Raw genomic sequence first — 13,713 nt, 5'->3', positions numbered from 1 at the left:
ACTATATTTATATGATTTCCCCACCATATCAATTTTTATTACAAAACAAAAAACTCCAATTAGATATCATGTATATTAGTATTGTTTTGCTATAATTAATATCATTTGATACGCTAATATCTAATTATTTATTGTCAAAATATAAAACTATTCATGAAAATACAAATTTTAATAGAATTATTAGAATCATATGACTAAAAAGCGTTTAGTGAATAAAATTAAAACCAAATTCATTAATTGAATATTTCTGAATATATTTGACTAACCCAAAGATTCCTACTTCCTAGTACAGTACTATTATTTTACGGACATTACAAAAAAAAAAGGTAAAAAAAAAATAAAGCGTACCATAGACCGTGTAAACTAGTAAGGCGTGCCGTAGCTGCTCCAGGCAAGTCTCTCACGTGGTTTTATTATTTCACTTATAAACCACGCGCGTGCGAGCGAGAGTTAGACTAAGACTAATAGACTTAAGCCACACCAACGAACCATTTAAAACCCTAGTCCTTCTTTCTTATACCTCTTTCTCGTCTTTCTCGTCTTCGTCTTCGTCTTCTTCTTCCTCCTGATTTGACTCTCGTCTCTTCGATTTCCACCGAAGAGACGGCAGGACCGGGAGATTTCAAATTTCGTGACTTTTTCCGATTGTTTTTTTCTGATTGTTCTGTTTGTGAATTTCTCCAATGGATCTGCCTAGCCTTGCCTTAATCGTTGGCGCGGCTGCTTTCAGTCCCAATCCTGATGAGCGTAGAGCTGCTGAGCAGAGCCTTAATCAGGTCTATACGCAATTTTCTTATTGTTCCGTCCTCTGCTTTGTTCGACAATTTTTTTTTTCTTTTTTTTTTAAAGAATTGGTAGAGGACTAAGCTTATAGATGTTTTTTTTTTTTTTAAGATTGACTTGATTTGACTGTGGTTATATGAGCTGTATAATTTTAAATTTGTTTGAAATTTTTGATTTTTTTGATTGCAGTTGCAGCACACTCCTCAGCATCTGATAAGGATATTGCAAATTATTGTTGATGGTGGCTCTGATCTTTCTGTACGCCAGTCTGCTAGTATCCATTTCAAGAATTTCATTTCTAAGCACTGGGAACCTCATTCTGGTAATTGGCTCTTTGTTTGATTGTATTATAAGTCGTTATGTTAGCTCTTTGCGTGTATTACATTGTTTTTTTTTTTTTGGTTATGTAGGTGATCAGAACAAAATCTTGCCGAGTGATAGGAGTGTTGTCAGGGACCAGATTCTTGCATATGTCTCTCAAGTTCCCCCGATTTTGAGGTATCAGTTATTGTATAACTCGCACCACTCATTTAGACAATGCTCTTTTTTGCTCTTTTTTGCAATCCACCTTCGTGTTTATTTATATTGTGTTATGTAGAGTGCAATGATGTGAAATGTCACCTATTAAGTATACATAGGAAAGATAACCTCTGTTTTTGGTCCTTATTCTTGCTTGTGATTGGTGCGTATGATGCAGGGTTCAGATGGGAGAGTGCCTCAAGACCATTATTTATGCTGACTATCCTGAGCAATGGTCCCATCTCCTGGTCTGGGTGACGCACAACTTGCAAGGTCAACAAGTTTATGGAGCGTTATTTGTGTTGCGGATTTTATCTTCAAAATACGAGTTAGTCTGCTTCTCTTTATTTTTATCTATTTATGTTATGAACCGACTGTCCGAAATCACCATGTTCGTAAGAATTGTAGCTCAGTTTCTTTATTTTATCATTCGTAGTTCATTTCATAAGCATAGATGGCAATTGGCTAATTATTTGGTTATCTTCAATATACGAGTTAGTCTGTGTCCTATTATTTGTTTTCTTCCTCTAAGGAAATCGTTGTCATTTATGAGCACTAGAGTTTGTCTATACCCTTTTTGTCACTTAATTTGAGATTCTTAAATCAGTGCCAGTGGTGTTCTTTATCTGTATTCTGCCTCTGCATAGTGATTTGTAGATTTTATTTACTCTGCTCAATTTTGATAGTCTAGAGGTTTATATCTTTGTAGCCATCTTTTTGCTAATGTTTTTGCTGTGGTATTAACTCTTGAACATGCAAAGGATAGCATAATTATTAGTAGTAGGTTAGTCGAAAAGAAATTCGCATTTAGATAAGCTGTTGTGGGGTTGATACTGCTACACGAAGGTTTGATTATTAGTTCTTAAAATCAGAACTTTCTGTTTATAGGTTTAAGTCAGATGAAGATAGGGCTCCCATTCACAGAGTAGTCGAGGAGACCTTTCCGCACCTTTTGAATATATTTAACAATCTTGTCCATGTTGAGAATCCTTCCCTCGAAGTGGCAGACCATATCAAGCTTATATGCAAGATATTCTGGTCGTGTATCTATGTAAGTCGTCCATCTTGTGTTAACATCCTGAATCGTTCGTCACGGTTTCCTGGCCTCAACTGGGTAATCAAGTTTTTTCTTTTAATTCTCTTGTATTTTTGTTCCATACAGCTAGAGCTTCCGAGACCATTATTTGATCCAAACTTTTTTAATGCTTGGATGGGCCTGTTCCTAAACATTTTGGAACGTCCAGTTCCCATAGAAGGTCAGCCTGAAGACCCTGAGCTTAGAAAATCTTGGGGATGGTGGAAGGCCAAAAAATGGGTTGCCCATATTGTAAACAGGCTGTACACTCGGTATGTGGGATCATGAAAATCTTTCCATAAACGTACAACCTAACATTTTTTCATTTGCCATAAGACTTGAATTAACAGTTTCGAAAACATGTTTAGGTTTGGAGATCTGAAACTTCAGAATCCAGATAACAAAGCCTTTGCCCAAATGTTCCAGACGAATTATGCAGCCAAGATATTAGAATGCCACCTGAAATTGTTGAATGCCATTCGTATTGGTGAATATCTTCCGGATAGAGTCATCAACCTAATTCTGCAATATCTAAGCAACAGGTCGGATATTCTCTGTGGCAAACTTTTGATCAACTTAAGAAAATTATTTGAATATGAGTTCTCTGGATATATTAAACTGAAAATATCATTGCACCTGATGTCCCCAGGTTAGGATCTTTTGGCTTTATTTGAAGAGTTTCGTTAGTAATATTTTCGTCTGGTTTTAAAAACTGTTGGTGTTCATATTTTTTCTGACAACCTGTAATCAGAGTCATAATTAAAATGTCTTGGATAGATTTTCTAGTCGCAGTTTTATTGTTTCCTTCAAAATTGACAACGGCTGTATTTGCATCTGGATTTCTTTATCATGTATGGGGTACCCGTACTTCTTATTGACTATCTGTGTCTCTGCAGTATCACGAAGAGTAACATGTACAACTTACTGCAGCCCCACCTTCATACTCTACTATTTGAAATAGTTTTCCCTCTAATGTGCTTCAATGATAACGATCAAATGCTTTGGGATGAAGACCCGCATGAGTATGTACGGAAGGGTTATGGTATGTTCTTTAAGTCTTCCTTATATATTGTTTGGATAATCCTATAAAATATGCCTTCTAGGTTTTTTTTTTACTTTCTTTGACTAACTACAATAAATACATTACCTGTCTACAGATATAATTGAAGATTTATACAGTCCCAGGACTGCGTCTATGGACTTTGTGACTGAACTGGTCAGAAAGCGTGGAAAAGAAAATTTGCCAAGATTTGTACAATTCATTGTGGACATTTTTAAGAGGTACCTTGAAGCTTCATCTTATATAATATAGAAAAGGATATTTTTGCGATATGATATAATTACTTTTTTTCTTTGTTTTAGATATAATGAAGCATCTCTGGAAGAAAAGCCTTATCGCCTAAAGGATGGTGCTCTGCTTTCTGTTGGGACACTTTGTGATAAACTTAGGCAAATTGAACCTTACAAATCTGAGTTGGAGAATATGTTAGTGCAACATGTTTTTCCTGAATTTAGCAGCCCAGCTGGTCATCTTAGAGCTAAGGTTTTAACAGCTTTTGGTTTTTAAGCCATATTTCTATTCATTATCATTTATGCATGTTCTTGAAGATGTTGCAGATATCTACTAGAATTTTCTATCTCCATAGGCTTGAATTTCTCCTACACTACTTTGTGAAGTTGAGGATGACTTTTTTGGTATAGGATATGCGTGCGTAGATGCTGCAGTCGCTGAAGTATTTGTTCATCATTGTTTTGCATCATCCACATTGCTTTCATCACATTGATACTGTAACTTGTCAAGCTTATTTCTTTATCACATCCACTGTGTAGGCTGCATGGGTTGCAGGGCAGTACGCCCATATCAATTTCTCAGACCAGAGCAATTTTTCCAAGGCACTGCATTGTGTTATCTCCGGAATGCGTGATCCAGAACTTCCTGTTCGGGTGGATTCAGTTTTTGCTTTGCGATCATTTATTGAAGCCTCCAAAAGTACGTATCGGCAAAAATATGTTTCTGTTTTTCTTATGATTTCCCTGCCTTTCAGACTCTCTTTGTATTTAACATCGTCTTCCCTGCAGATCTAGATGAGATCCGCCCAGTTCTGCCGCAGCTTCTCGATGGTACACTTTACAATGATTTTACTGATATATATATATATATATATATATATATATATATTTCCATTTTAAGTCTAATATTACATTAAACCCGACCAAATCTTAACCAACTAATAATTGGAATGGACTTGTGCTGTGCAGAATTTTTCAAGCTAATGAATGAAGTTGAAAATGAAGACCTTGCTTTTACTTTAGAGACTATTGTGTATAAGTTTGGAGAGGAGATTTCTCCTTATGCTTTGGGTTTGTGCCAGAATTTGGTAAGATGATATCTGTAGTTTCCCCATTTTGAGTGTTATATTACTTTTGGCACTATTATACCTTGTTCATGATAATAAATTCCAGGCCAGTGCATTTTGGAGGTGTATCGACACTGACAACGGTGAGGATGAAACTGATGATGCTGGTGCATTGGCTGCAGTGGGATGTCTCCGTGCCATCAGTACAATTCTTGAATCTATCAGTAGTCTCCCTCATCTCTATGGTCAGATTGAACCACATTTGCTGCCAATAATGCGGAAAATGCTGACAACTGATGGTCAAGGTATGTATAATGTTGTAGAAATTCCATATATCTGGAGTTATTAGTCATTTGTTGGGTTCCTTTGAATGATGTATATTGAATGCATTGGGATTTATGTCATTTGTGCTTGTTTTAAAACATGGTGCTTCATTCATATAGTTTTTTATGGCCAGATGTGTTTGAAGAGGTTCTGGAGATCGTCTCATATATTACTACTTTTTCACCTACGATATCATTGGATATGTGGAGCTTATGGCCTTTAATGATGGAAGCACTCGTGGATTGGGCTATTGACTTCTTCCCAAGTATGAAACTTGCAGTCTTTTTTTGCCGTTTCTGTTATCATAAAATTCTCTCAGTTTTCATATTTACATTCCTTTTTGCTTAAACGTTCTTTTGAATATTATTAGATATATTGGTCCCGCTGCACAACTACATATCCAGGGGGACTGGGCATTATCTCACTTGCAAGGAACCAAATTACCAGCAAAGTCTCTGGAGTGTGATCTCTGTGGTAAGCTCATTATCTGATACTTACTCATTTAAATAAAACTGTAGATGGCCTCATCCATTTTCCCTCCCACTGTACACATACTTATATCGGTTAACTTGATAATTCTTTCTCATGGCAGCTTATGGCGAATAAAAATATTGATGACAGTGACCTTGAGCCAGCTCCGAAGCTATTAGGGTTAGTGCTTCAGACTTGCAAGGGGCAGGTGGATCAATGGGTGGAGCCCTACCTGAGAATCACACTAGATCGGCTACGAGGTGCCGAGAAATCTTCCTTCAAGTGTCTTCTGATTGAAGTGGTAAGCAAAATGGCCGCTGTTAAACTGTGCTTCATAAAGTCATTAGCTGCAAATTGTTAGCTGTTTCACTGAGTTAAGCTATGTGTTTTATTTCCTGATTGGCAATAATTGCTGAAATGTATCTCTGTGATACCCTTGTGCAGATTGCAAATGCCTTTTACTACAATACCCCTTTGGCACTTGGCATACTGCAACGATTTGGTATCGCAACAGAAATTTTTACTATATGGTTCCAAATGCTGCAAGAAAAGAAGAAGAGTGGTGGATATGCTAACTTCAAGAGGTGGGTGAATCTAATCTTTTTAAACCTCTATCTCTCTTCTCTTTACATTTCTTTCAAGACATAAATAATCTTCCTTGCTTTACATGCAGAGAGCATGATAAGAAAGTTTGCATATTGGGGTTGACATCACTTTTCAGTCTTCCTGCTGGTCAATTGCCGGTAGAGGTCTTGCCACATGTATTCAGGGCTCTGCTCGAGCTTTTAGTGGCATACAAGGATCAGCTTGCTGGTCAGTGCCTTCTACTATCTCTCAATTTCTAATCACTGACCCTCGCTGATATTCTTATTTGAACATTTATGACAGAAGCTGCAAAGGCAGAAGAGGAGGAAGAAGAGGAAGATGGTGATGACGACGACATGGATGAATTCCAGACAGATGATGAAGATGAGGAAGGCGATGACGAAAATCCAGATGAAACTGATGGAAGTAAACTCCACAAGTTAGCAGCACAGGTCTGTCTTCTTTGACTTAAACTAATCCTCTAAATGATCTCATGAAAGGTGCAATGTGTTTGTCGTAGTAGCTCACTAAGTTTGCTTCTTTTGTGTATTATCATCAGGCAAAGGACTTCCGCTCTTACAGCGACGATGATGACTTTTCAGATGATGATTTTAGCGACGATGAGGAATTAGACTCTCCAATTGATGAAGTCGATCCATTCGTACTATTCATGGATGCAGTCGCAGGTATAAGAGGAATTGATATTATATGATCTTTTTGCCATGTATATTTGACATTATTATTTAAATAATCTTTTTGTTTTATATATATAGCAATGCAAGTATCGGACTCGCCCAGGTTCCAGAGCCTTACCCAGACACTAGACACGCACTACCATGGACTCGCAAGCACTATAGCTCAGCACACGGAGCAGAGAAGAGCCGAGATTCTAAAGGAGAAACTTGAGAAGCAATCTTCTGCAACAGTTGCTTCCTGAGTTCTCCACGGCTCAGTGCCTTGAAAAAGCCAATCGTTACTCTCTCATTTTGGCTGCATTTTTTTTAGTAAGCCTCTTTATCCTCAAAAGATAAAGAGAGGCTTATCAGAGGTGAGTCAGGTCGACTCTCATTAGTCAAGTCGTGTCTTAAGAGAGACCAATCTCTGCCATCTCCAGTTTTGCATTCTATATCGCCATCATCAATTTTTTTTTTTTTTTTTTTTTTTAATCTTCCAAAAGACCAAAACAAAAGACAAAACCCATTCCGGGTTCTTTTTTTTTCTTTTTTTTTTTATCTTTATTTCAGATAGAACAGAGAACCTTAGGGAGGTTTTATGTTCTCCGATTGGGATTGGAGGCATTACATATATCAAAAAAAAAAAGCACATAGTTTTTTTAAATTTTTTACTTATTATTTATGTTTGTCACATTTACTTAGCTTTATTGTTTGATTTGAGTCGTTCTTAAAACTCTGTTCATCTGCAGCCATTGCCAATGAAGCTCTGTCTATCACTGTATTCTTTTTTTAATTGATTTTTGATTGTAATAAACGGTCAATTTTGATTTGTTAAATCTAAATAAGCTAAATTATAACCAAAATTTTGTTCATTATAATTTATGCTTTTGCAGGAAAAAAAAAAAAAAAAAACGAAAAAGTGGTCAATGTTATATGATAATGCGGGCTTGATTAGTAATTACGTTACCAGATCCCTTTTTGAAATGTTTGTGTTTCTGTCTACAGTTTCATGATTGGCTATACGTAAAATGATGTACTGCATAAATTTTATTTTAATTAATGCTCCAAGTCAACAGATCAGTAATATCAGTGATTCAATATCATACTCGATGATTTCAATTTTCGGATTTTTTTTTTGTTTCGCCTAAATTTTTGGTGGGTTTTTCAAATTTAGAAAGTTTTGTATAGTAAGTTACTATTTAGAACTTTTCTTCGTCAACTTGTTTTATGATTTCATTTGATTAAGTGCATCAAATTCAGTGTAGTGTTTATGACAAATTGACCACAATGATATATTTTCCATATGATTAAGGGAGGAAAAAAAAAAAGATAAAAACTTAAATGACTGAAGATGAATTAATGATGCTATCTTTATTTTGTACGGTGTCGATGAATTTTTTATTATTTTTTTTTGTCATCTGGGTTTTCCATTCATATAAAAAAGGATTACAAGTAATAACTTTGTAGTCTAATCAAAAGTTACTAAAGGAAAGTGATCACACAGAATCAATTTATCTCTCCAAAAAATAGGTTCTAAACACTTTAGCTTAAAGGGAGACAGAAACCAAAAATTAAAAAGAGGAAGAAAGTCTCTCATGTTCAAAGAGTTCCTGTAACCAGCCTGGAAAGCCAGTGGCTACATATGATTGCAACAAGGCATAATTTGGAACACTCTGAGCAATGAGAGAAGCTCCTCTGTTTTCAGATGGCTTCTCTAGTTGTACTCTCCAGTCTTGAATTGTAGTTAGTTGCAGCAACATTTCTGCTTGTTGATGAGCAAAGGAGGGTCATGCTTTGGGTCTTAAGATCACCCCTACAAGCGCAGCTGATTCAAAAGCAAAAATGACTTTCGTAATCTTGTGACTTATCATGCTTTGAACCGTCCAAAGAAAGCCTTGCAATTCTGCTTCATCTTTAACCAAAAATCCCATTTGAACTTTTCTGCTATGAATAAGCACCCTACCAAACTCATCTCTCAGAACCCAGGATGCACCTGATATCTTGTTCTTTTGAGCTCTAGAGATGCCAATGTTACACTTTAACCAACCTGGCGGAGGTGGTTTCCAATGTGAAGTTTGGTTACGATCCTCAGCTTCTTCCGCCTCGTCGCTTGCAAGGTCAACATGTTGAGATATACTCCACTGCTCCGCATCCTCTCTAATTTTTGAAATTGTATCAACAGGATCAAACATTTTTGCTTCAAAGAAGAATGAATTTCTATTCTTCCAGAGCCGCCAGAGAATTCAAGGGAAGAGCCTTCTGATTTCAATGGGTATATCTGGGTTCTTTGACGATGTATACAGATAATGGAAATTTGAGTGTACTGATAACTCATCAAAACCATATGGAGGATAGGGATAACCTGTTAGATCCCACACCTGCCTTACTAGCGTACATGTGAATAGGACGTGATTGATTGATTCTCCTTTATTGCCACAAATTTGACATCTGGAATCCAGCTTAATTCCTTTTTTTGATATCAAGTCCGATACAGGAAGAGCATCACTAACTGCTCTCCACAGGAACGCTTTGATCTTGGGGACTGTTTGAAGAGACCAAACCTTGTTCTTAATGCCATTGAGGGAGGGTTGCATCTCTGCTTCCTGAAGAAGGGCCGGATTTTTCAAAGTACTAGCAAGCCAATATCCGGATTTGACAGTGTAATCCCCACTCTTTGTGTGTTCCCAGCACCAGAAATCCTCTTTGCTAATCACCGGTTTCTGCTTTTTGATACAACAAATATCATTGGGAAAGAAAAGAGTATCCAAGATTTCATTGTTCCAAGATCTTGTCTGTTGAATGATCAGCTCAGAAACTCTTAACGTCCAATCAAAAAAGATATTTTTCCGGTAAGGTGCTCTCCAAACGTGGTCAAAAATCCAAGGATCCATCCATACTCTGACCAAATAACCATTGCCAATCTTCTTCTTCAAACCTTTGACAAGGAAATCTCTGCCATGAAGAATACTGCACCAGCCAAAGGAAGGTCTAACTCCAATTCCTGCTTCCAAAAAATCAGCATCTTTGCAGTAACGACTCTTAATCACCTGAGCAAAAAGACAGTTAGGTTCTTGCAGGATTCTCCAGGCTTGTTTAGCAAGAAGAGCTTGATTAAAGTCTTCCAAATCCTTGAATCCAAGACCTCCATTCTCTTTGGATAAACAAATTTTTCCCAACTCACCCAGTGGATTTTCCTTCTATGCTCCACTGCATTCCACCAAAAATCTGACATAGCACTAGTGAGATTGGTGATAGTGGTTTTCGGCAATTTGAAGCAGGACATGACATAGACCGGTGTCGCCATAGCAACAGCCTTGAGGAGAATTTCTTTGCCACCAAGAGACAGGGATCGAGCAAACCAGCCTGAGAATCTGGATTTAAGTCTTTCCTTCATATAATCCAGGAGTTGGATCTTTGAGCCACTAAAACATTCACGGAGACCCAAGTAGGTTCCTGCCCCACCCTCTGCAAAGATGTCTAAAAGCTCTTGGATATCCTTTTTCTTATCTTCCTCCACTTTATCTCCAAATGTTATCGAAGACTTTATAACATTCACCCTCTGTCCTGTTGCATCTCCATATACTTTTAGAATGTTCTTTAAAGCTTCACATTGAGGTAGCTCAGCTTTGCACAGAAACAAACTGTCGTCTGCGAATAGAAGATGATGAACTGATGGACCTTCTGAAGAGAATTGAATCCCATTGATGATACCTTGTGCTTCAGCTTTGTTCATTAGGTGTGTAAGCCCCTCTGTACATAACACGAAAAGAAACGGGGACAAGGGATCCCCCTGTCGCAAACCTTTTTCGGTTTGATCAGACCAAAAGGTTGATCATTGATCAAAACCGTGTAGGAGACCGTCGTTACACACCTCATAATCCAACTGACTCATATTGACCTGAAACCCAGAACACTCAACAACAATTCTAAGTAGTTCCACTCCACTCTGTCAAAAGCCTTTGACATGTCTGATTTAATTGCCATGAACTCATTTGAGATAATTTTATCTGTTTTCAAGGAATGGACTAACTCATGAGCAATTAAGATATTGTCAGAGATCAGCCTATCAGGCACAAAGGCTGTCTGATTTGGGGAGACAATCTCATTCAAAAAAGGTTTAAGCCTCTTGATGATGATCTTAGAGATTATCTTGTAAAGAACTGAACGTAAGCTTATAGGACGAAGATCTGACATATGCTCATGGTTCTCCTTTTTTTGGCAGCAAACAAATCTGGGTGTAATTCCATTCCTCAGGGAATACACCGGAGATGAAGAAGGCCTGAACCTCAGATGTTACTTGAGCTCCAATAATAGACCAATACTCTTGGAAGAAGAACCCCGTGAACCCATCAGCTCCCGGTGCACTTTGAATGTTTGATACCAAAAACAGCTTCTTTCACCTCCTCCACAGTAACAGACCAACAAAGATGTTCATTCATCGAGGCTTAGACTCTTGGCTGAAAATCTTGGAAGATTTCTTGAAAAGAATCAGGATTCGTGGAGGAGAAAAGAACTTGAAAGTAATTAGTTGCCACTGAACCTTTTGATGCTTCTGATTTCTGAGCATTACCATTGATGTCAATCAGTCTTTCAAGTCTAATCTTCCTTCTATTCACTTTGACTGAAGCGTGAAAATACTTTGTATTTTTATCACCCGATCTTGACCACTTTTCTTGAGACTTTTGCTTCAAGTAGATCTCTTCCTCTCGATAAGCTTTACACAGATTTTTCTTCAAAGTTCTCAGTCTAAAAGTGTTTGGAGATCCCGAAGACTGTTCCAACTCTAGACTATGTTGAAGTTGAGAGATTTCTGATAGAGCATTTGTGTTGTTCTCCTTTTTCCATCTGCTAAGAGCTTTTCTACAACTGATCAATCTTTCCGAGACCACACCGTTCCTGCGAAGATTTGTTGCATTCCACGCAATAGAAATTGCTTGTTTGACGTGTGGTTTATTGAAACATCTCTTGTCAAACCGGAAATTGCCTCTGTATGGTTCCTTTACTGAGGAAAGTTTGACTAAAACTTGTTTATGATCAGATCCTCTCTTTTCCATAAAGGTTTGATTTGAGATGGGAAATCTTTTGAACCATTTTTTGTTTCCAAAGCATCTATCTAGCTTACTTTGAATCCAAGATGTTCCTCTCTTACCTCTCCAAGTGAACCCATTACCATAGCTAGAAAAGCTCAGCCATCTAGCAGTTGCTGAGCATGTTCTTGAAAGGTAAGAATGACGAATCCCCCCTCAAAGGACCACCAAGTTTCTCACCATTGTGTAAAATGTCATTAAAGTCTCCCATCATGCACCAAGCTTCTTTCTGATGAATACCGATTCTTGAAAGTCTTTCCCACACTTTGGCTCTATCACTGACCATCGAGTCTCCATATACGCAAGTGACAAAATATTCAACTGAACCAAACTGAACATGGAAATCGATCATATTCTTATCAAAAAACTTCATATCTAATGTGACTCCTTCCTTGGTAAACAGAGGCAGACCACCACTTAAACCGACTGGATTTACGGTAAAAACTCTTGCATAATCCAACCAGCATTGCAGATCAACAACTACATTAATATTATTTTTTGTTTCCATCAAAAACAGGATCTCCGGAAAATGTTCTTTACGCATTTCCTTGAGACGAGGAATCGTCAGATCATGAGGCCACCCCAAGCCCTGACAATTCCAGCTGATCATGCTCATTACCACTTGGACTGCCCCTCCTTTGGGGCTGCCTCTTGGGTTTTGCGCTTAGCGTCTTTTGATGTAGATTTAGCTTCATCCGCAGCTTTTCTCTTAGAGGAGTTATACACTAGTAGTTCTTTATCTCCTCCCGTACTTTGATCTACTTCTTTCTTGCGCTGAGCTTTATATGGTCTTCATCTTTGTTTTAGCTTTTTCAAAATAGTCCCGGAACAACCGGCTTCAGAGAGACCCGCATTGAAACCCGTTGGACCATCCTGATAGAACAAAGAAGAACCATAAAGCCCAGAACACACCCCACCATCCGACTGCACTTCTCTGATACCTGGTTCCTTACGTGTGCCCTCACTGCCGCTCATCATGTGATGTCCTTTTCCACTAGCCTCATAATGAACTTGATCGCTTGGATAACCAAAGACAAAACCCTTCTGCTTGTTAACATCGGGGGACAATATAGGTGGATTCTCCAATCTGAGAACTAATCTTGCCGCCACAGGATCATGTTTCAAAGCATCAAGAGATGAGTTGATCTTTTACACAGTATGAAATTTCAAGTGGAATGACTTTCATATTGTGTAAAAGTAAACTTTTACACATATACTATACGTTGTTAGTATGAGTGTCGTCTTTTTATTTATTTTCTTTGCCAATATGGCTAGAAACTTTTAAGATTTTTATTGAGCTCTTTTTTTTTCTGCCTTTATTAAATTTGAAATGTATATGAAACAGTGGACTAATGACTTTTCGTTTCTGTTAAACGAATTATAACAAAAGCGTTAGGTGCCAATGACACTTCTAAAACCTTCATTTTCGTGCTTTATGCAAACGAATCAAATCAATCAATTTCTATCCCTTAATCGAATTCATTAGTCTGCATTCATTTCTAAACCTTTTTTTTTCTACTTTTATTAATTTGATAACCAAACTTCAACTTAACAACGGAAAAGAATTCGAAGACAACCGACAGACTGACATATTATTATTATTATTATTACGAGGTTAATAGATCGAGAATATGACCAATTCCTTGAAAGTGATTCTAACATTAATTTTTGCAGTTAACCTAATTGATTTAAAGAAAATTCGAGTAGTAAATACGACGACGCTATATATGTTTTATTTATTTGTTTTTTTGTTTGTAGTATTTTAAGTATATTATTATAAAGATCAATTACGTATCCTTTAACAAAAAAAGAAAGAAGAAGAAGATCAATTACAGCAA

General features: G+C 37.3%; 1 protein-coding gene across 2 annotated transcripts; it reads left to right on the top strand.

The window, feature by feature from the left end:
- The first annotated feature begins 368 nt into the window (after positions 1-368).
- On the top strand, positions 369-7,651 carry LOC104792180 (importin beta-like SAD2 homolog). Of its 2 annotated transcripts, none has more exons than XM_087454421.1 (22): positions 369-776; positions 973-1,105; positions 1,194-1,281; positions 1,481-1,630; positions 2,191-2,353; positions 2,465-2,649; positions 2,746-2,919; positions 3,274-3,419; positions 3,535-3,658; positions 3,740-3,920; positions 4,208-4,367; positions 4,457-4,498; positions 4,637-4,755; positions 4,841-5,039; positions 5,192-5,323; positions 5,429-5,532; positions 5,651-5,830; positions 5,974-6,113; positions 6,203-6,342; positions 6,418-6,566; positions 6,674-6,800; positions 6,888-7,651. In XM_087454421.1, exons 1-22 carry the CDS (start codon positions 684-686, stop codon positions 7,049-7,051), a joined length of 3,093 nt encoding a protein of 1,030 aa, XP_087310547.1. In that variant the 5' UTR covers positions 369-683; the 3' UTR covers positions 7,052-7,651. The 2 variants fall into 2 exon arrangements, with proteins under 2 accessions (XP_087310547.1, XP_087310548.1); XM_087454422.1 differs by having other exon boundaries at positions 458-776; positions 3,740-4,110.
- The last annotated feature ends 6,062 nt before the right edge of the window (positions 7,652-13,713 follow it).

This window comes from Camelina sativa, chromosome 6, assembly GCF_030686135.1.
Source record: "Camelina sativa cultivar CO46 ecotype springtype chromosome 6, ASM3068613v1".
NCBI lineage: Eukaryota > Viridiplantae > Streptophyta > Magnoliopsida > Brassicales > Brassicaceae > Camelina > Camelina sativa.
The sequence above is the reverse complement of the archived record's forward strand: the minus strand, read 5'-3'. Positions and strand labels throughout refer to the sequence as shown.

Excerpts from the sequence above, each read along its gene's own strand:
- LOC104792180 (XM_087454421.1), top strand. The coding sequence starts at position 684 with ATGGATCTGCCTAGCCTTGCCTTAATCGTTGGCGCGGCTGCTTTCAGT. Across the intron at positions 2,354-2,464 it reads TATTCTGGTCGTGTATCTAT|CTAGAGCTTCCGAGACCATT; the intron begins GTAAGTCGTCCA and ends TGTTCCATACAG. Across the intron at positions 2,920-3,273 it reads CTGCAATATCTAAGCAACAG|TATCACGAAGAGTAACATGT; the intron begins GTCGGATATTCT and ends GTGTCTCTGCAG.